We start from the raw sequence: 23,222 nt of genomic DNA on the forward strand, positions 1-23,222 counted from the left end.
GACCTCCCACATGGACGTCGGTCATAAGTTAGGATTCCTCAACATGGCAGCGTCTCAAACTCTGGTCCTCACTCCCCAGCACTTGGCGTGGCCTCCGCACATGTCGAATGGAATACCGATGACGCGCTGGACCCACGAGACATCGTGCACGCTCAGTGACTGATGAACACGAGAAGCAGTGCGGCGGGGGGCCAGGGCAGTGCGGCCAGGGCAGCTTCTCACAGCCTCGAGCGCCCTGTGGCCGGCGGCTAATGAATCGAGCGGGGGCTGGGTGTGGGTGGGGGGGGGGCGTTCACAATGCGCCACTATTCTGAATGCCTCGCAGGCCATTCTTGTTCCATTGCGCGTGCGGCGATCAGCGCGGCCATTATCCCGTCGGTGCCCACGGCTCTTTTTGCGTGCGCATAAATCACCGCCCCGTTTCTCCTCGAGCTGTTTAGACTCGGCTCAAATTGCTCCGTTCGAAAACCGCAAACAGGAGGTGAGCAACTCACGGGGGAACCGAAGCTGCTCGGCTTGGTGGCACGATAATTAATGTTTCATGATCTTCCGAGATCCCATCTCCCGTTTCATCTCTCTCTATCCGCCATGTCCTCTGACCAAGGGCTTATATCTACACCCCCAATGAACCTCCGCTCAATGGGAGGTTAATCCTTTTGCACTGTCCCCGTCATTTAAATTCAGGCTTTGGAATTCCTTCGTTTGTCTTTCCAGTGACTTGTTTTTTTTTTACCGCATTGCCATTCTCAATGAGTTGCCACGATCCGGGATCATGATTCGATGTTGGCAATACAGTCTCTGTGGCCTTCTGCGGTGGTAGCAATGGATTTTAAAAGGCCAGGTAAGTAAGCGTGACGGGTGAGAGCGAGCCGGTCGCGACGTCAAATTCCGGTTGGATATTAATTCAGCCCATCATCTCTCCTGGGTCAACAAAATAGGTACTGCTCTCTGTTGGGAAGTAAACAAAAAAACACACTCAAACTAAACCATTTTTATTTCACCAGGTAAGGCCCACTGAGCTATGTACCTTTTTTTTCAGAAGCGACTTGGCTATCACAAATGATAGCTCAACGAAGTGGCTTGTCATGTTGAAGTTTATAGCAGCCAAATGCAAACGCACGTTCATTCTAAATGTGGAGGGAAAAACCGGAGGCCTCGGAGAAAAATCTAAACTACAACGAGGAGAGACACGCCAACTCAGAATATACAGCGGGGGTTGGGATCGAACCCACGACCTCCTGTATACCAGGCGAGGTCGTTAACATCTCCTAGCCACAGTGGCGCCCCTCTCGCTATCGTGACAGTGATCGTCCTGTGGATGGTCTCATCTCTGCCATAGGGGATGTGGAATTTCCAGCACTGGCTCAGGGCTGTAAACAGGACATCACCGGAGCAGGAAATCTCCGCTGAAATCCATTGGCACCTCTGCGGCAGCACCCGAAGCCTCCCAAACCGTGCGTGGCCCAGCCTCGCCGCTTTCCTGGACATTACCAAGCCCCAACCCCCCCCCCCCAGCCACTTAAAAGGAAGACGCAATCCAAGATGCAGGGAGAGCCTTCGTCGTTTCTTGGGCTGCAGGTCGCCCCCGCATCATGGAACACACACACACACAGGCCAGCGCGTTGCACCGGGCTGAGCGATCACTGCAGAACATGGGACAGCAACGCTTAGAATGGCAACCGCAGTGTTTGCTTCATTAATAATGAGAATGGGGAGAGACGGGGGCACCCTGAGGTCCTTGCGAGGGCTGTGGCCTGCGACAGTCACGGAATCTGGCGACCGACCGTCTCCAACCGCGACTCTCCGTGTTGTCGCCCCCCCCCCCCCCCCCCGCAGGCCGAGCTGCACCAGCAGCAGCGCGAGGCCGGGCGCCTGCGCGAGTCGGCGCGGGCGCTCGCGGCCACCGAGTCCCGGCTGCGAGGCCGCGTGTCGGCGCTGCGGCGCGAGCGTGGCCGCCTGCGTCGCGACGTGCGCCACCTGGGCCGGGCGGCGCAGCGGCTGCGGCAACGCTGGGGGGGGCTGCGGGGCCACGGAGACCTCCGCGGAGACCTCCACAGAGGGGACCCGGCGCTGGCGTTCCAGAGCGCCGTGCGGGCCCTGTCGGCCGAGAACTCGGTCCTCAAGCTCTACATCGCCGCCCTGGAGAGGAAGGTGACCGCCCTCCTCGCTCGGCGGCAGCAGCAGCAGGAAGGCGATCGGCGGCAGAACAAACGGCAGCACTTTCACGAACATTACCAGCGGCATCAACGGCAGCTGCAGCAGCAGCAACGAAAAGAGCTGCAGAAACCCCAGCAGCAGGTGCCGCGTGGGCAGGACGAACATCGCAATCATTACGAACGGCGTTGGCAGGAAATTAAAGATCGGCAGGAACACTGCCGCAGCCGACACGAGCAGCAGCCGCAGCAGCCGCAGCAGGAGGAGCAGCAGGAGGAGCAGGACGCTTGCGAGTCGCAGGACGGCGACCCCGGCGAGTGGCGTGGGTCTTTGCTCGGCTCGATGGACAGAGACACCGCCGGGCAGTGCGGCGCTGAGGATTTTGAGAGCGCGCAGAGAAGTGTCGAGCCACTGGACGGTGCTTGAATGTGTCAAGGGGTTCGGAGTGCACGCGCGAGTTCGGGGAATAATTGCTCCTCCGTGGCGGCAGCAGGAAGTCTGTAATTAGCAAACAGGTTTGGCGTCTGTTCATTGCCGTAATGAAGTAACGATCATTTACAGAAAGGGGCCCTATTGAGTCGATGGGGCCGAATGCTAATTTATGTGGCCGATTAAACGGATGCCTTAACTGTTTATTTATATATTTTCTTGAAAGTCCTCAGTTTTATGAGCAAATGACGATTATCTTAACTGGTCCTGGGCCTCTCCTATGCTGTCTTAACCTCATGAGTACCTGGTGAGGTGTGTAAACATCACCACTGGGGAGATAAAGGTGGTCAGGCGTGGTGCTGGCACCTCCCGCTAGTGTGCCGTGCCTTGATAGGTGCTCGCTAACAGCACTTTCCCTAAAAGTCTGTTAAGGCTATACAGGGGATTTTCGTTGTGTATGCACACAGAGTGAAGTGGCTTCAAGTGGACCAGTTCCCAAAGGGCACACGCATGACGCAAATGTCCAGTCTTGACTCACAATTTAATTCCAGATCAATTGCAAGGTGCGTCACGCCCGTGTGCAAATCCTCCATGGACCACACTGGCCATCTCCCGCGGGGCCTCTCTCTCTCCTCGTTAACTCTGCTCCAGCAATTATCAGTGGCTTCCCAGCGGTGGGATGTTGTTCCTGCTGCTGCTGCTGGAATTCCCACGCCCTGCCAACGATGTCCAAGCTGAAGACCTTCCAGAGCTTCTCTGCCTTTGTGCTGTATGGCAATTGACCTCTAAAATCACTGCTGCTGCCCCAACTGCACACACACCCACCCCTCCTAATCACTCACATACTGCCTGGTACGACCTCCAGCTCTGTACAGCCAGTAGTGCATATGCAGTTTCATTGACACTACAAATGCAAATTTCCTTGTGTAAACACGAGGGGAATGACTTCTGTGCTCGACTCGTTAGGCACGCAAGGCCCACACCATGCACCCCCCCTCCCCAAGCCGGGTGGGGCAGAAGGAAACATTCCACAAGGCCCAGCTTGCGAGTTGTGGCACAGCTAAGGGACCCCGCAGGAGGACGCAACTCCAGCGTGCCAAGGTTGAGTCGTAGAGATTTATCAAAATCTTTCCGTGAAAGGGACACACTGCAGTAACGATGGGGAGGTGTTTTTTAATGTTTAAACCGTTTTCTTTTTGTCAAAGGGGTTGGGGGGGGGCAACTATTAGTTGCTGCCTCCAATTCCTGTCACTGCACACCACAGCCTGTGGTGCTAATCCACCCCGATGTTTAAAAGCTTTTTTTTCCTGCTTCTTACTCGAAGCCATACTTTACAGAAGGGGACAAGGTTCCAAGATGTTGATTCAGGGAATTGTGCAGAATAAAATAAGTACACAAGCCAGTTTGACGGTACTTGGGGATTTTATTTCATAATTACCGATCATAAAACAAGTTCATTGCCTCAAAAGCAATGGCCAGCCTCCGTCTCGCGTGACCCTTTATTGCTAAAAGTCTTCAGTGGACCCTCCATTCACATGGCCCGGCAACAACGCTGGGGATTCAGAGCACAACATCGACTTGCACACGCACCACGTGACAAGTCACAGGTGGAGTCGAGCAGCTCCAGTGCTGCCCCTGTCGCCTGCCCTTCAAATGCTGGCTTCTGAACACGCCACTTCCGGGCAGATTCCTCGCGGGGATGACAGGGACGGACACGATCACAGCCAAGCTCGACCACCCAAATCGGATTCATCCATTCAGATTTGTCCCCAGAAACCGTGCGGCAGTCTCGAGATTCGTCCGCCCCGTTCAATTATTTACGCGAGCAACATGCACAGATTCATGCAGAAAGTGATTTTTCCATTCAAGACACGTCCAGCTAATAACATGCCCCCCCCCCCCCGCAGCCATCACGAGACTGCTTCACACATGCACAAGTGTGACACAAACAAATCGTTCACTAGAACTTGAATGGCGAGTGCCGAAGTGTTACGACCTTCGCCTCCCATCTCTACAGCATGGACGACTTCATGCACAACAACTTACAAGCATTGAAGGGTCTGAGACACATTTTGTATACAACAGATGCTCGGATCAAGCAGCCCTCAAGCAGGCATCTCCCCTGAACATCCACTTTAGCCGCGGATACGTCGCGGCGAGTTTGCGAATTGTTAACCAACCAAGCAGTCACCTTAAAAAGCAATGACCTCGAGCTCTATGCGCGTGCCGCGTGGGTTAATGTTCATTCTTTACACACAACGGATCTCATTACAACAAAGCGAGTTTATAATACGCTACCTTATGCCCATCACATGCACCGCTTTCAAATTCGCTGGTTAAGACTGGAAACCGAAACCCATGATATCCCAGTCCAGCGACGAGGTTCTATTGAACGATTCGCCCAGCATGCGTCCACGCGGCCAATCCGGTTCACAGGAAGCACAACAGGAGACACAGCAGGGACTCGGTGTAGCGCACACACACAGCGTGCATTCAAACAGAACCCACATTTTTTCCCCCATCGAAGCTACTTGAGATAAGTGACCAAACAGAATGTACGCAACAAGTCTCCGTGAATGCCAAGTGGTCGTCTTCAACCGCGGTCCTCTTCGCATCAGGTGCGGCTTTCAATGTCAACCCACCAACGCCAGGAGTGGCCGCCTCCCATTGCCACACCTCCAGAGCAGAGGCTGCACACATTTCAGAGCCGTGCCATTCATCCCTGGCTGTTGAACACCCCCCCCCCCCCCATCTTCACCCGCTGTGAAGAGGGTTACAGAGGGAGAGAGACGGCCTCCAGCAAACCGCATCCATGACAAGAACCCAAAGCGAACAGCACTGGCAGTAGGATCGTAATACTGACGCACGCTCAAGGTGGAGGCGCCGGACACGGGCGCTGGTTGTTTACGCCGCGGGTCAACCTGCTCCCGATCCCTCGCGTTTTAAGCAACGGAGTGAAGCGCACTGTGCAGCCCGTGGGCACGGAGCAGACGAGTCACTTGGTGCCACCTGAGACGGCAAAAACTGCGGAAATTTGTTGTTTTTGGTGTCTGGCCAGAGATGGCACGGGGATGTGATGATCATTGAGTGTTATCACCAATTAACTTACTGGCCATATAAATTGGTAGCACTTTGCATTTTTCCTATCTCAGGTGGGACCAATGTGTGCACTGGCCCAAGGACAGAAGCCAATGGGGTGAGGGGCAAGTGAATGGGGGGGTGGGAGGGGGGTGGAAATAAAAAGCAGAATTTGACATTAAATGCCATTGGCGGCTCATCTGTTCGGGCACCGCACCATGATCCCAGCAACCCAAGTTCTGTTCCTGGCCACAGCTGACAGTGACGGGCGATATCCGAACCAGTTCAACTCTCACCAACCAGCCCTTACCAGCGTGGTGAAGTATGGTCAAACAACCCACATTACCCAATTAGCAAACGGGTTTCAGCTGCAACTTGGGCCACTGTGAATCCAAGCGTGACCCTGGGTGTTCAGCAAGCAGGAGGCTGGCGTGCTGGTTCACGTGGGCAGGCGGGCGGGCGTGCCTGCCTACAGATCCTGGTGTTGCCCCATCTGAATCGGATTTATAAACTTATCTACGGATCTCATCGGTCAAATCCAAATTTTTTTTTAATTCAAAAAAAAAATAATCGCACAAAGCACTCGCAACGCGCGGACGAAGAGGTTGTGGTGGATGACGCCGGCCCACCGCCACCCCCATTCACAGTCACATGGTTATCGTTGTAAACGTGAGGGCAAAGCAAACCACAACCGCGGCACCACCACTCTCCTGCAGTGGGCGGTTGGGGGGGCGGGGATGGCCAGCGGGTCAAGGTCGGAGCGATTCACATTTTAGATCCCGAGTCGTCAGGCGAGACGCTCGTTAGCGGCTTGTGCATTAAAAAAATCGGGGCCCTTAAAGTTAGTGGGGGGGGGGGGAGATACCACAGGAGCGAACATAAAAATAAACTCGTGTTGCTGACCCAGCCTCATGGGGTTCGCGGTGAGGCCCAGCAGAGCCAACTGCCGTGACCTGCTCTGAAAGGCCGGGTTGGTGACCACGGCCTGAATGGGTGGCCTTCAACCCCCCCCCCCCCTGCACTGCACGCACTAATTAAGAATGAAAACGATGAAAGTCAGCGCCAATGTTTTGCAGGTTGACAATGCAAACAAGGCTCACGCATACTTTACACCCTTGCAGATAAATCGATTGTTTCCCCCCCCCCTCGCATTTCACCAGCTGCCCACTTTGTCAGTGACGATGCTCGCGCTGCGAAACGTATTCGCTTCTCTGCGGCACGGAGGCGCAGCGATCGACGTGGGAGGGGGGGGGGTTACTGTGAAGCAGCGTACACGAGTTCACTCTTGCACACTACATCCTGACAGCCAACTGAACCATCAACAGGAATTTTAAGGGTGACTCGCGATGATTCATCCTGGGACCGGACACATTCGTTCTCTTGAATGCACTTTAACATGTGCTTCATTTCCCTGATCAATTCATGCAGCGTCATCAATAGTCCGAAATGTATTTGTCCATTAATCCATTTGTGAAAGACGGTAACTCGGTATAAGATACGAAAAAAAGTATCATTATTTTTTTTTTTACTTACGACACAGCACGATGTGAAATGATTGCACGGTTATTTTCCATTTACTACGCACACTCAGAAGTGGTATTCAAAAAAAATAATTTTCAGTTTCTCAGGGACTTACAACACTGGCTCCGGAAACCTCGCAGACCCTGTACAGAAATCAACAATTGCGCTCTGAAGGGCACCGTGGAAAACTGGCGCTCGTTGCTCAGCCTGGTCCGGGCTTCTGCGGTTGCGATCCCTGTGAAGGTCGCGTCCCATTGCGACCGCCTACCACCACTGGAGTCCCACCCCCCCTCATTGGCGCAGCCGCGCTGGCTTTTCCTATCCGTCCCTGCAGCGTCAACGTGCGAAGGGAAGCCGTTGGACCATCCGCTGGGCGACCATCGCGCGTGGCCGTGTCGGCCCGATTTGCGTGCAAATCCCAGACTATTTCGCTATTAATGTTACGGCAACGACATTAAACACTGGCACACACTTTTTTTGTATGCGAACACCGACACTTTTAGTAGCAACATCAACACTAACGACAACACCACAAGCAACACCAACACCACCGCAACATGGCGCTACGCCTACCTCTGCCAACGCAAATAAAAATGCACCCGTCAAAATGTACACACGCGTGTGCGAGGCGCAGGCAAGATGGAGTGGCATGCACAGCGCCCTCTCGTTCTGATCTCATCGATTGCTCGCAGCCGTGCGAGGCTTCCCCCCACCCCAACGCTCAACCATGAGTCCACCCCCCCATCAACCCATCACCCCCCCCCCCACATCACCCCATCGCCCATCCGGCCTCTTCAGCTCTTGACGCCGTTGGCGACGAGCGTCGTCTTGGAGGCGGAGCGCGGGGGACCTTCTCCTCCGTGGCCCTCTCCGGGCGCCGGGGCCCCCGGCCCCCGCAGGAAGGGCTCCTTGCGCGTCACGTAGCCGCCGTCGCCGCCCACGATGCTCTCCTCGTCCTCGGCCGGCTCGGCGCGCTGGCACAGGCGCAGGCAGCACCAGCAGCCGAGCAGCAGCGTGCCGAGCGCCGCCACGGCGATGAGGATCACAATCACCGTCACGACGCCCGTCGTGGGGCTGTGGTCCAGCACCGTCATGGCTCTCTGGTGCGAGTGCTACGGACTCCCGCCGGGGGCGTCCGCTTCTCGATCGCGAGACCCTCGGTCGCTCGTTCCTCTTCGCTCCGAGCCTGCGCACGACGACAACAACAACGTGTTTAGTGCGGGAGCAGTGTGGGGGGCGGCGGCATGCACCTCCCAAGGTCAACCCACAAGGGTCCCTTCAATCCAGGTGGTGGAAGGCCCTTCCCTTGGCTTCCTCCTCCCGGCACGGACAAACAGCAAGCTTGGTGGGCACAGTCAACCAACGGGAAGCGAAACGCACGAAGGCCCAGATTGCCACAGTTGGCGCTCCTGCGTCTCGGATAAAGCCTTGGTGTCTCACAGAGCGGCGAGCGGACCTACTGGGGGCAACGGCGCAGCGGCAGTTTGGCGGCTGCTGCAGTTCTGGGGGGTCCCGTGCTTCACCCCGAGCGGGTGGCACTGCGGACAAAGGTGTTCAATCGAGATCGGAAAGTGTCCCGTTGAATTTCCCGCTGGGGGCCGACTCGGCGCATCAGCTTTGAAGCGAGTATATACAAGTGGCACCACTTGTCGGGAATTCGACAGCCGCCATCTTGTGGACAAGGCTGGACCCCCAAAAACCACGAGAATGTGGAATTGTCACCGCTGGCGTCGGGCTGCTGCAGTAATGATGTTTTTAAAAATGTTTAATAATAAGACAGTTCTTCCAAATTACCACTTCCATGACCCCCACAGCCACTACCACAAGGAACAGGTGTATTAGCGTGAGCAAAACCCACACTGCTTTGTATAAAACCCGAATGACCGGCAATCTACATCTTAGGTTTCGGCCACATCACGATTGGTCAACTAAATATGTACACGCATGCAAATAGCCACATTATAAATAATCCATTGGAAACATCTTTACTCAATCCGTGTTGGATTACATTGTCAACCGACAGTGACTGGGAGGCATTTTTGTTTGCCAAGCCTCAATAATTTACGGCGATTAAAGAGGTAGTGATTACAAGGGGTGGCCTGAATATCACATTTTACCATTGCGTCAGACCCAGAACAACATCGGAGCAAAGGGCTGGAAGCCAGAGCTAAATTGCTTTTCATACGAGAGATGAAGTCAACAGACGAGCGAATCCGATAAGAATGGATGAGAGCGACAAGTGTGAGACAAGGCACAGAGAGAGGTGTCGGAGGATGCCAGAGACGCAGACATGAGGGGTGATGACAGGTGTCGACAAGAGGTGGACGTGCAAGATGGTCCAGAGTAACGAGGGCAATGGCGACGGGACTCGAAGGACCGAGATATACTGGGGGAAGATTAGAAAGCGGCGCTTAAAGAAAAATAATAAAATACCAGTGTGAACAGTGCTCCCCCCCCGCCCGCCACTCCAACCCCCACCACTGAATATCACATGACCACTACAGGCCTGCGTAGCGGAGGTGCCAATTGAAGCCGATTGCTAACTTAATCACGTGCAAGATAATCGAAACGGGCCCTCATCATTTAGAAAAATTATCCCCGTTTCCAGCGTTCGACACTTTATGCCGGAGACGAAGATAAACTACGAAAGAAATGGGGGGGCCTGCTTCAGCCGCAGCGGGGAGTCGAACAGGAAGCCGGCGCGGTGCACCGCAGCGAGAGATCTCAATCCGCCCCCAACGACGTGCGAAAGCGGCGGCGCCAAGCGAAGGGCGGGTGGGGGCGGACTCCCCACTGCGGCTGAAGCAGGCCCCCCCATTTCTTTCGTAGTTTATCTTCGTCTCCGGCATAAAGTGTCGAACGCTGGAAACGCTACGAGAGGGGATAATTTTTCTAAATGATGAGGGCCCGTTTCGATTATCTCGCACGTGATTAAGTTAGCAATCGGCTTCAATTGGCACCTCCGCTACGCAGGCCTGTAGTGGTCATGTGATATTGGGGGCGGCCGCTCTGGTGGGGGCGGCCGCTCTGGTGGGGGCGGCCGCCTTCACCAGCAGGGCGCCCAGACGGCAGGGTCAGAGGATCGAGTTCGGCGCTGGGGGGGGGACTTCTTGTGCGTCGAGGCTGGGGGTTAATTGCGAAGAGAGCCCCTGCACTGAGGGCTGGACTTGGTTTCATTTTCAAACCCCCCCCCCCCCCCAATCGCCGGCAACGCGACACAGGCACCCCGTGAAGACGCCGCGGGCGGTTTCGCATTCGCAGCACCGCTCGCTCGCGTCCCCGCTCGGCTGGCCTGGCGCGCGCCTCTCACCGTGCCACTGGTAGGCCGCCACCGCCACGCTTGCGGCCGGAAATGCGAGCATTTAGGGGATTAAAACTATTTTTTTTATTTTACTAGCTAAGGCCAGCTGAGCTATGCGGCTCTTTTTTTCAGAAGCCACAATTGATAGCCCAATGAAGCGGCCTTTCGTGTGGAAAATGTATAGCAGCCAAATACTAGAAACGCACGTTGATTCTAAATGTGGAGGGAACAACCGGAGGACCCGGAGAAAAATCCACGCGATCACGGGGAGAGACATGCAAACCCCAAATGTACAGCAGGCGTCAGGGTCAGGATCGAACCCACGACCTCCTGCATACCAGGCAAGGTAGTTAACATCTCTCTACCGCGGCGCCCCGATTGCATCCTCCACGCAGGTCACTCGTGAATCCGAGGCGCGTTCTGCCAGGGCCGCATGGCATGAAGCATCACCGGCTGTTGGTGCAAGGGTCCGGTTTATTAACAGCAGCAGCAGCGCACGTCTGCTGTGACCCTCTGGGGTCAGTTAAGTGTGGCCTTTGCCAAAAATAGTGGCTTCGGAAGGACCGACTACTTCATCTCATTTCTTTGGTTGCAATAGCACAACCGGGAGCCAACTAGTGGTAAAATATTAAAGTATACGGACGACAAGAACATGCAGACATTAATAATAACACGCTCCGTTTAAGTTTGCCTCCAACGGTTTTGCCCGAAGGATATCCCCCGGTCAGCATTCCTCTACGTTTGACAACGTCGAGGGGCCATGAACCAAGCATTCCTCTCGTAATCTTTTATTTCGCCATCATGCATTTCTTGCTGCGACAAACAATTAGAACGGCACGGCACGTTTCCAGAAGATAAAATTATAAACAGAAGGGAGATAAAGAGGCCTGGGAGGTGCCTCAGAGGACGGTGCCAAGCCGGACACCGCCAAGAATCGACTTTTAAATCCGTGTTACAGCCGCCCATGGTTAAACGGGTTCGCAAGTAGCGAGTTGACGTCATGGGAAGCGGGGGGGGGGAGCCGGGCTCAAACAGTGACACACCGCCACACCGCAGTGTTCTCTGTCAGGGATTTGCTGCCCAGATCGCTCGATGTCAGTAGGAAATGAGACTTCATGATTACCTGCCAGAGCAGGAAGGCCACTTTGACAGCCAGGGATAATGGGGCGTGCGCATTGAAGAATGTGGCAGATCGAAATGAGCACCAACCCATTGCACAAATGGGACAACTTTATCTCCGTTTTATGGAAACACGTATTGCAAAGCAATAACTGCAAATACATTTAAAATGTTGGACTTTTACCATTTTAAATTTTCTCCGATCTAACGTACCCACAGCGGACCTCTTTGGGGGAGATAAAATGTCCCGGAAACGTGTCTGCCTTGGCTCGGGCAGCCTCACGTTCTTCGTCGGGTCCGAAAATGGCGTTGCGCAAATGAAGCGACGCCACAACGCGGGAGGTGGGGGGGGGGCTGACGCAACGCTGCCGGCGCTGAGCTGCATCGTCTCGCTGGGGGGGGGGACACACGCGTTGCACAACTCTGCGAGAACATTTCTCCCTCCTGCACCTTCCAAGGGAAATCTCGCGGCTCGGACCTCACTGACAAGCGAGCACCCCCCCCCACCCTCACCCTCCGTGCATCTTCCTTGCGCCGCCGAGCGGACGACCGAGTTGACAAGCAAAACCAATTCTCCAATGGCAAGATAAATAATTGCGAGTAAATTAAAGCCACAACTAAGTGTAGCGGTGGGTTTTTTTTCACGCCCCTCAATTCGATTTATCGCGTCGGGACCGTTCTGGGGAGGGGGAGGGGGGAGGGGGGCGGCCGTGTCGCTACTCGTCGAGAGTTGGTTCGTTTTGTTTTCTCTCCCCCCCCCCCCGACTCCTGACGCCGCAGCGAAGCTCTGCAACCATTCCGCACTGAACAGGCAAAACCAGCAAACTGCTTCGAACGGCGCACAATGAGATCCTTGTTTCACCAGCAGACACGAGCGGATGCTGCCCGCGCAACAACTCGCAACGCGCCGCCGGGGCATTCTGCGGCGTTCATCCCCCGCGGGGGGCGTCGCACCCAAGCACGGAGAGCGCCGGCTGACGAGCGAGGCACACAAATGGAGGGGGGGTGGGGGAACTGTGCGGTGCGGCGCGTCCCGCTCCGTGTGTCCACGCGCGTTACGGCTCGCGCGTCGATCCGCTGCTGGATGAGAGCCGACCCCCTCTGCTCGCCGTGCGGATCGTCGTGGCGACTTGCCCGTGCGTCACCACGCGCTGGTCAGTGCAGGGCGCCAAGCGTCTCCGTATTCAAAGGGCTGAGAACATTCAATCTTGCTGCTGTTGATAGCAGCCAAAGCGCTACCCATTTACAACGATCCAAACGTTGGAATTGCTTCCGCACTTGTACACGCAAGTTTGTGCGTGTGCAAACGTACACGCAGAGGCGTGCTGCGGTGAGCCGCGCGCACTGTGCACCATGCGATGGGTCCTACGTGACGCACGGGTGCCCTTGGGCGGGCAGTGGCATCCGTCTCTAAAGATAGAGAGGCAAGAGCAGTAAGAGGCCCGTGTAAGATTACTTCTTGTGGACATTGAGAACCGCTGTAAACGCGCCCTAATGGGACCATCTAGGAGGTTTAATAAGCGTACGGCTTACGCCGCCTTCATTTTCAAGCACTTCGCGTTTATTGCAGCGTAGTAACGCGCAACGCTCCTGCAGTGCGCGGACTCCCCCGGCAGAGAGATGAATTTTTAAATGGCCTCTCGCTGCCGCCAGTGAAGGAATGCAATCAATGCATTCATTCCAGCATGGCAGGAAACGTCAAATGATTATCCCCGGCAGAGGACCGCGGTGCATGTTAATTAAGCGCCCACAAAATTTAACTTCAACTGTTCGCGGGTTACTTCAATACACCGCTGTTAAATACACCACTGTGCAACGCACGGCCATCTCGTCTCTCCGCCGAGCGAGCGGTGGGACAAATCGCAACCACCGCATGCCGAGATCGTGATTATTCACGAGCACAACGGCACCCCAACTGCAGATAAGACTGCACGGCAGCAAGCAATTATTTCCGAAGCGTGACATTTTCAGCTGCGAATGATCGCAACACGTTCACCTTGTTACTACGCAAATTATGTTACGAAGAAATTGCCGCAAGTCGAGTTAATAAGCCACTGCACTGCAGCCGCGTTGATTTAAATGGATCAAAATTGTCCCGCATTTATTAAATTGCTTTTCTGCAATTCTTTACGTGCAGTTTACAACAAACTTATGCAAGCTGGTAATCTTAAAATCTCGGCTTTTAAACGCCCCGTGACTTTTCTTCTTTATCTGGGTACACTATCTGTAACTGCGATTAAATTACTCAACTCGCGCAGAGATGAGTTCCCATCACCAGTTCTGGTCGCACGGGGAAAAAAAGCTGCATCTGTTCTGCGAAGAGGAAGCTGCCCACACCAGGGACTTAACCACCCCCCCCCCAACTTCAAACACCCCAAACCAGCAGAAAGAATGCAGAGCATTTCACTGGGATAGAGATGGGGGGGGACAAAGGCTCAGTTTGCATCCCGTATCGGCCGCAGCTGTCGCCCACGGCCATTTATTTAGACCAGAGGCCCATCGAGCCTGGAGCGCGTCCAGCGTGCAGGCACCGTTCATCCAGTGGCACGGCATTTTAACGAGTGGGAATTACAAAAGCTTTATTTATTCACGTCACACACAGCTTTCAGAGCGCAATCGGGATGAGAGGGTATGGACCGCATTAACGCGGCATCAAGCGAGCACGCGCGGTCTTCTGCGGCAAGCTCACGCGGCGCAAGCGGCATCTTCACTGCTCAGGCGGACGGGAGAGAGGAAAGTGGCCGGCTCTGGGGTTTGAGGTGGAGCGGCCGCCACCCAGATCCGAGCTTCCAACTTCGGTTTCAGCCGCCTGCGATTAAACCGGCTTCTAAGTGACCGTTACTTTCCAATTACTCCCGGCTCATGCCGACTATCTATAGAAAACATTGCGGTCAGATTGACGCAAGGCGAACGCTCGCGAGGGAGCACACAAAAACGGTGCGGACCGGAGGCATGGGGGGGGGGGGGGGCAAGCGACTTCAGAAGTAGACCTCTTCAGGGGGCCGATTTTCACGACACAGGATGGGTCCACCGCTCGCCATGAGCGTTCCGAATAGGAACATCTTCACATCACCAAGTGAAAAAGGCCACAAAACGGCACTTCGCTGGAGAGGGGGGGGGGGAACAAACGGCGAACCCGCCGCCATTAATCCACCTCAGGTGCACGAACTCCGGACCAAGTGCGGCCTTCCCCCTTCGGAAAACCGCTGACGCGCGCGCCGTCTTCACGTCGCGTTTGGCTTGCGGGAAGGGGGCTTGGAGCCGTTTCACCACCGAGCCGAGTCGGCCATACGGCACGGCTCCGGTCAGCGAAACCGGATCGGGCCGGGCCCCCCCAGCCCCCTCCCCCCCGTGTCGGTGAGCCGCAGCGGGCTGTCACTCAACAGCAGGCGCCCACAGGCACCACCGCCAAGCGCAACCCGAGCCTCGACACAGCCCGCTGCCGCGTAAAACTAAAAAAATGATCACACGCAGCCCCTTTCGTCGATCCACTGCTATACGGAGGCCTCGATGTAACGTCGGGAATTTGTACGTCGCTTGACCATACTTCACCGTGCCGGTCAGTGAAAAGGAGCTTTGTAGCGGATCGGATTCCGCCGGTTCGAATAAAGATTCCGATTCCTCAAAGAAAGGGCCAGCATTGACTCGTGCATGTAGTACTTCTTTCGCGCCATACGTAGCCAACCGTGCTTATCGGAGGTTTCGGGGGGGGGGGGGGTACAACAAACAAAACACAAAAAGCAGTTCTCAAGAAGAGACATCGCTAGCCACTGGTCGGGAGTCAAACCCGTGTCGCCAAGTTCACAGCGCTGTGCGCTAACCACTGCTCCCCCCCCTCCCCCTCTCGTCCAATGCTCGTTGCACGTCCCCCCCCCACTTCCTTTGGGAGCAGCGGCTTACGGGGGAGGTGCTCACATGTACACGTTTCGCACATTCCGAGACGTGTTGTAGAAGACTCAATTACTCACAGGAACGTCCACACTCGATCGTTGTCAACTCTTTTAGGACAACAACAAAAAGAACATTTTCTTCACAACCACAAGATGATATATATAAATACACATTCCTCAGCTGGGTTTGCTGTGAAATAAAAAAAACACCTGATACTAAATTATTATTATTCAGCAACCATCAGATGCTTAAAGCTACGACAGGGACACAGTGAGAAAGTGTTGCGCATGTGCTCCCTCCCTCCCCTGCCTTGCATTAGCAAGCCACTGGAGCTATGCACCTTTAAATCGAGATTGAACACTAATTTCTTTAGAATTGCATTTTGCAATTAGCTTGTTATCCTTCCCCCCCCCACCTCCGATTAGTGCAGTCGGCTATGTACGGTGCGAATGAGGTTCAACAAAGATCCCCCGTATAGCCTTAACCGACTGGAGGGGCCGCACGCTCCTCGGAGCCAGCGGCCGTGGCCGGCTGCCGGCGAAAAACGGCATCCATCGACCTCGGCCGCCATTCTCCCAGGCCGCCCGCTCTCTGGTCCCCTCGGCTGAAGCATTCCACAACGCAGGCACGTCCGTCTGCCGTTGACGCGCGCAAGCAGCACGCCCGCGCGCATCGTAATTAATGGGCCACTCCGCGCTCGCTCACTCGCTCGCTACTTCCTGCGGGATGCGCCACAGAGGTTGGGCGGCTGTTTGTGTGACAGGGTGTTGACTCGAGCTGGGAACCGCGACGCTTGTCGGAATCGGCGGCGGCAGCAGCAGCAGCGACGACAAACCACAAACCCGCAGGGCCATGACAGGGCCCACTCGTTCCTTGTGTGGTCTCCAAGCACACTCTGGGTCCCACAGCAGCGAGAGTGTGTGTGTGTACGTATGTGCACATGCATGTGCATGTGTGTATATGCGCTGCGCTACGAACCCAGTGACCAGAGTTAGATGCCTGCTGACGGCCATACACCGGTGACGATTATCTGAACCGACCCTGGAATTCCCCGAGGCTTTTTTCGGCCTCAAATGAGTATCTGGTGCGGTGTGTAAACATCGCCACTAGGAAGACAAAGGCGGTGGGGCATGGTGTTAGCCAACCACCCACTCGTGTGCCGTGCTGGCCTTCATAGGTGCTCGCTAACAGCACTTTCCCCAAAAGTCTGCTCAGGCTACACGGGGATGTTTGTCTTTGTAGTAGTTAATGCGCCGCAAGACAAACCTGGCAGCCAGTTTGACTCCTAGCCACTGCTAGCATTGGTGGCGAGTGGTATCTGAACCGGTCCCGGGCCTCTCCGCTCACCAACCAACTCACCAGCGTGAAGTGTGGTCAAACAACACACATGATGAGCTCCATTGTGTGGGTCGGGAGGCCTTCACCCAGCACTGGGGCTGACAGACGTCTGTAAATAATTAATTATTAGTTTTTTGCATGGTGCAGGTCGGGCTGCCCCTTGAGAGGAAGCCACTCAAACACGACCCGGGGTCACTGCACCGTTCGCCAGTCGCAGGGCGCATTGCCAAAGTCTTGGAGCGACTGAAAATGTCTCAGGGCGACTGCAAACACCTCACGGCGACAGCAGACGTCTCAGAGAGACGGAAAACGTCTCCGGGAGACTGTGGACGTTTCAGGGCGACTGCGACCATATCAGAGTGAGTGCGGATGTCTCAGAGGGACTGGCCACACCGCGTGGGCCTTGGACACGAGTGGACTGCGAGGGGGGTACATCTCACGGGGAGACACCGACAGCAATCGATGGGGATGGTCGCGCAGTTGAGCATCGCACCACGTTACCATCTCGCACTGCTGGGCAGATTTTTGCGCGAGAAAAAGGGGTCTTCGGTTGTTGTTGTTTTTTTGGCGAGTCGCATTTTTCTGCCAAAACTGTGCCAATCTCTCAATCTCCGGCAATGCGGCAAATTTTCTAGCAGGTTTTGCGGCCATTTTGATTTAAATAGAAATTAGAGCCCAATACCAATACAATAATGCATACATTCAACAAGGTATAATATAGGTATTTCATTATATAAATATAATTAATCACCCTGGCGTCAAATCAGCTTAACATGGAAAAGGCCATTTAGACTAAGGTATTAAGACATTTAGTCACTGCATCACACACTTTCAGATGAGCTTCTGCAGCCGTCTGGAATGCTCCTCTGATATTAGCAAGCCACTGGAGCAATCCACTTTTATATCATCTCGACTAAAAACTAATTTCTTTAGAACCGCATTTTGTGTTTAGTAAGTTGTTCTTCCCCCACACCTCCGATTAGCACGGTTGGCTACGTACGGTGCGAAAGAAGTTCAACATACATACAAATGGATATCAGCTTTTTGGGATTCAATAATTATCCATCTGACAATTTGTTTCCCAGGACCTTATGTTTACAATGCACACGAGTGGTGTCACACCGCCCGCCCCCACCACCTCCCACACTGCCTAAATGATGCCTGCAACTAATATCATGTTTTCTCACGTTTATCAAAATTATCACATTTACCCAGGGAACGTAATTTACACCGAGTGCGGTAATGCCAGGCATTTGTGGCTGCCGTGTTGTGTACAGCCAAGCTTATTGTTCAGATGGAGTTTGACGCTTCGGCGTTGGACAACGTTAAAGCGTTGAGGCCAGTAGAAAAGACAAATGCCACCATGGATTTTTCCCTCCACATTTATAATAAACAAGCGTTTAGAGTATTTGGCCGCTATAAATTTCCACACCATAAGCCACTTCGTCAAGCTGTCGTTTGTGCCAGGTCGCTTCTGAAAAAAGATATATATCTCAGTGGGCCTTACCTGGTAAAATATATTTTTTTAAGTGCCACATCACTGGGTAAGCCCAACCTTTCCGCTTGCCCAATTCAAAACGTACACAAAAGCCTTGGCTGGGGGTGGCGCTGGGGGAGATGTATCGACTTAAAACCACATGTCGGGCAGGCGTCAAAGGCTTGGTTCCGTAACGGGAGACCATCGCCAACAAGCGCAGGGGAGATGCGAAAATAAATGCCCCGACCGTGGTGCGTAACGACCGAATGGAGGGTCGCGGCGTCCGTTTGCAAATGCGTTCCCACGAGTCGGCCCAATCACTGCTCACTGCGATGCTAATTGATCGGGCGCGGGTTTTACGCGACGGGGTGATGGCGATTGCGATGCGTACTACGGTACGACATGTTCCATGGATGTCACTTGTCTTGAGGGGGGGCACATTTAGGTGTCACACACACAGAGCATTGGCACGGCCGTGTAGTGACAAGCTTACCACTTACCGCAGAGGGGCGCCTGCAGCAGCAGCGGTATGGGGCAGACAGGCATGGTCTGGCGCCCGGCACGGGGGCGCCACACTCGCAAAGCGCTAACGGAAAGGTTGCGAATTCTAGAACCTGGTGCAGGGGTCGAGTTATACAGCCGGTACCACTTGGTGCCGTGGTGCCCGCCACAGGAACGTGGAAAATGTTTACCACTGGTTCAGGGATATATTTGTTTAGGAGCACTTTGCCCCGATGGAATAATCTACAATTGTCTGACGGTAGTAGAGTTTTTTTTAATTTTTACCCAGTGGATCACACTGCGTAATATTTACAGTTAATGTTTTACGCATCGGTCTTGAGATAAAAACCCAAATCAAATCGCACAATTAACAAGCTCAGCACATGCGTGGGTGCACGCAGTTTCACTACAACTATTAGCAGTGCCCCTCGTCAATCCACTGCTGGATGAGTGCTTCCCAGGGCCAATGCGGGTCGTGGCAGGGGGGGGGGTTAATCGACCAAATTTCACCACGCTCGGTCTGCTGCACAACATTTTTATATTTCACGTTTTCTGAAACTGTGCACATGAATGCACTGCCGATGCTATGGAGTAACATCAACGTGGGTGTAGTGGTAGGGGCGAGACCTGCCAGCACATCTCACGTTCTCTCGCGGTTTTTGTCCGAATCTCTCATGAACTCGGCGTGCGCCCTCATCCCACGACGACCCCCAGCATCGCGCTTCACACACACACACGCAGCAGCATCAGCAGCATCAGCAGCATCAGCAATGTGCCTACTGCTGCGCCGGGCGTTCGCTCACAGCAACGGTCGGCAACAAAAGAGAGACATTTTGTTTCGAATGTGCCCAAAACACACAATATTTCATCAGCCGCAATGCCATGTGCATGAGACGGTGGTGGTCCTTAAAAAATAATTAATAAACAATGTCACGAAGTAGTCCTTAATGAGCCGCAGGTTGCCAACGCCTGCCCATGGTAAACTGGTCTCCCATGGTGAACTGGCCTCCCATAGTCTCCCATGGTAAACTGGACTCTCATGGTGAACTGGACTCCCATGGTGAACTGGCCTCCCATGGTAAACTGGCCTTCCATGGTAAACTGGTCTACCATGGTAAACTGGACTCCCATGGTAAACTGGCTTCCCATGGTAAACTGGACTCCCATGGTGAACTGGACTCCCATGGTAAACTGGCTTCCCATGGTAAACTGGCCTCCCATGGTGAACTGGACTCCCATGGTGAACTGGCCTCCCATGGTAAACTGGCCTCCCATGGTCAGATGTCGGCAACCAACATAACAAAGAGACTTTCTTGAATTCGGTCAAAAAAACTCAATATTTTTCACGAGCCGCAGCGAAGTCCTTGCAGAGCCGCTGGCTCACAGCAATGCAAGGGGACATCGTCACGGCTGGGCCAGTCTCACTAACCACGCACCCACTACCGTCTCCTTGGCACACACGTGTCGTAGTAGTTCTGTAGTGATGAACGATAGAGCTCTATCACCTGGTTACACATTTAAATGGATTGCTTTAATCAAGTCATGTGCAACCACTCAACCAGGCCCACGGGTATGGAATTCCACATTCCTACGACAGGGGCCAGTCGATCTCAGAAATGAGAGGAACGACTAACGAATGATATTACGTGACGGAATCTTTTAAATCCAAGCGAGCGCCGCACAGATGGATCTCCTCTCTCCCAGGGAAACGAGGAGACACCCGCGTGCCACTGTGAGCCGCCTTCGTTTAAGCCACGAGATGTCCCGCGTCTCACAGCCGAGAGACGAAGCGACGAGGATGGGGCACGGGAGATGATGAGTGGGAGATGATGGAAGATTGGGAGATGGTGATGTCTGAGAGATGGTGATGATGAGTGGGAGATGATGATGTGTGAGAGATGGTGATGTGTGAGAGATGGTGATGTGTGAGAGATGGTGATGATGAGTGAGAGATGGTGATGATGAGTGAGAGATGGTGATGATGAGTGAGAGATGGTGATGATGAGTGAGAGATGGTGATGATGAGTGAGAGATGGTGATGATGAGTGAGAGATGGTGATGATGAGTGAGAGATGGTGATGACGATGAGAGATGGTGATGACGATGAGTGAGAGATGGTGATGATGTGTGAGAGATGATGGTGATGATGTGTGAGAGATGGTGATGATGATGAGTGAGAGATGATGATGAGTGAGAGATGATGATGATTGAGAAATAATGATGATGAGAGATGATGATGATGTGTGAGAGATGATGATGAGTGGGAGATGTCGATGATGAATGGGAAATGAGTAGAAGATGGTGATATGTGAGAGATGATATGGGAGAAGGCGAGAAATTATTAAGAGATGCGTAACAGTGAAGACGGTGGTGATGACTCAAGGGGTCTCTACTGGACAACTAATACAAAGATCGTGTGTAGCTCATGGGATTCCTGCAGCCTGAATAATAACACATCGCGACGATTTTCTCAATGGCGACGACCACGGCCCCGCTGCAGAGCGCGCCGGCGATCGGAATCGGCCGCGATCGATCCACTGCTGGATGAAGGACCACACACAACACCACACACCACACACATCACACTGCACCACACACCACACACATCACACTGCACCACACACAACACCACACACATCACACTGCACCACACAACACCACGCACTGCACAAAACACACACACCACATGCCTCCCACACACACACTGCACCACATACACCGCATCACACCCCACGCACACACCACATCGCACCACACACACCACACCGAACCACACACACCGCATCACAAGTACACAATCACACACACCGCATCACACATCACACACCCCACACACATCCCACATCACACACACATCACACTACACGCCACACGCCACACACACCCCACACACACACGTTCACCGCGGCCGTCGCCATCCCCAATCAGCTGGGCCCACGGCTCTAACTCGACGCGGCCATCGGCTCCACAGACTCGAGACAGAGTCGGAGTCTGTGGAGACACCGCAGCACCGCCACCGCACCAGTTGAAGGACCACGAGGGTCCGCCACTTGCGACCACCGCTGCCGTAGCGCTACCCACCTCGTCCTCCTCCTCCTCGACTCTTTTGTTTCTCTTGGCGGGGGGCAGCAGCAGCAGCAGCAGCCGCCGCCTCGGTGACTTCCACGCGCGATCCGAAGACGATTTTTAGTTGTTCTTGTTTCTTCTCTCACCGATGGCCCTTACGGCCGCTGCGGTGGCACAGCAAGAGGTGGAGGGCCCACCCACCCCCGTTCAAGCCTCGACTCAGCCGCACCTCCTCGCCCCCCTCGCTCTTTAAAGCCTCGCTCGCTACTCGCTCTCGACTACGCGCTCACCGCCGGCTCTGTGGTGGTGGTGGGCGGGCCTGGATCTCGCCTCCCTTATATAGACCCCGACGCGTGACGTAGCAAATCGCTGCCGCGCATGCGCACTGGCCAACCCCAACCCCTCCCCACACACACCATCCCTATCACCACCCCTCGCGACAAGTGACGAGGGAAGGAATCGATCCGCTTGCGCCGTCTAGTGCTGCGTTCGATTCTCGCGTTCGCGTGTGCAAGCGCCCTGCAGCGCTGCGTCGCGCGGGTTAACGATCGATTCTTCTGCATTCCACACACAACGTCCGCACGTCCGTCACTAGTTCGCGACGACGGAGCAGCTATTATCGATGTAACATTCACGAAATTAAATCGTCGGTTAAGTTGATTCCCCATTGATCGATTAAGAACCGGAGCTGCAATCGGGAATCGATACAGCCTCCCCCATCCCCCTCGGTTGGGAAAGCGCGAGGCGGGGGGTTGATCACATGACGCGGTTTGGGTGGGAAGGGGTTGCGCGTCACGTGATCAGGGAGAGGGGTGCGGATTGGGGGGCGTACCCCGTGAACCCCCCCCCCCTTTCACAATGGGGGGGGGGGGGTCAGGATGGGTTTTTTACTCAGTTTTTTTCAGTAAAGTCACGTAGGTAAAATAATAATTATAAAATTAAATAATGATCAATGAAAATAACTAAATTTAATCACGACGTTTCGGAAGCAACACAAGCCTCCGTCATCAGGTGTAACTGCTCCAGTAAAATCACACGCTACAGTAATTTTACTGGAGCAGTTACACCTGATGACGGAGGCTTGTGTTGCTTCCGAAACGTCGTGATGTAATTTATTTATTTTCATTTATTATTATAATATTATTATTTTTACCTAGGTGACTTTACCGAAAACACCCTAAGAGTGTGAATCCTTGCAGTCACGAAAGCTTCAAATCTAGAAGGATGCGGTTTGAGACTGCAGGAGGAGGAATCCGAAGATCTGTGAAGCTCTTTGTCACAGATGTTCCGTGGGGGGGCACGTGTCAGAAAGTTACAACGGCAAGCAGTACAGACAACGCTGGGAGT

The 23,222-nt window shown here is 54.1% G+C and overlaps 2 protein-coding genes across 2 annotated transcripts in view; one reads left to right on the forward strand and one right to left on the reverse strand.

Annotated features, from left to right (window-relative positions):
- The window catches only part of TXNDC11 (thioredoxin domain containing 11), a 46,960-nt gene extending 43,351 nt beyond the window's left edge, over positions 1-3,609 (forward strand). The window contains exon 13 of the mRNA XM_078862644.1: positions 1,837-3,609. Within this exon, the coding sequence (XP_078718770.1) occupies positions 1,837-2,580 (744 nt within the window). The 3' untranslated portion in view covers positions 2,581-3,609. The remainder of the gene's footprint in view (positions 1-1,836) is intronic.
- Positions 3,610-7,936: 4,327 nt separating this feature from the next.
- Positions 7,937-22,191, reverse strand: LOC144935834 (stannin-like). Its single transcript, XM_078862629.1, has 2 exons — positions 21,891-22,191; positions 7,937-8,368 (listed from the first exon to the last, which is right to left on the reverse strand). Exon 2 carries the CDS (start codon positions 8,274-8,276, stop codon positions 7,977-7,979), a length of 300 nt encoding a protein of 99 aa, XP_078718755.1. The 5' UTR covers positions 8,277-8,368; positions 21,891-22,191; the 3' UTR covers positions 7,937-7,976.
- Between the last annotated feature and the right edge of the window lie 1,031 nt (positions 22,192-23,222).

Source organism: Lampetra fluviatilis, chromosome 1 (genome assembly GCF_964198595.1).
Source record: "Lampetra fluviatilis chromosome 1, kcLamFluv1.1, whole genome shotgun sequence".
NCBI classification, from domain to species: Eukaryota; Metazoa; Chordata; class Hyperoartia; order Petromyzontiformes; family Petromyzontidae; genus Lampetra; species Lampetra fluviatilis.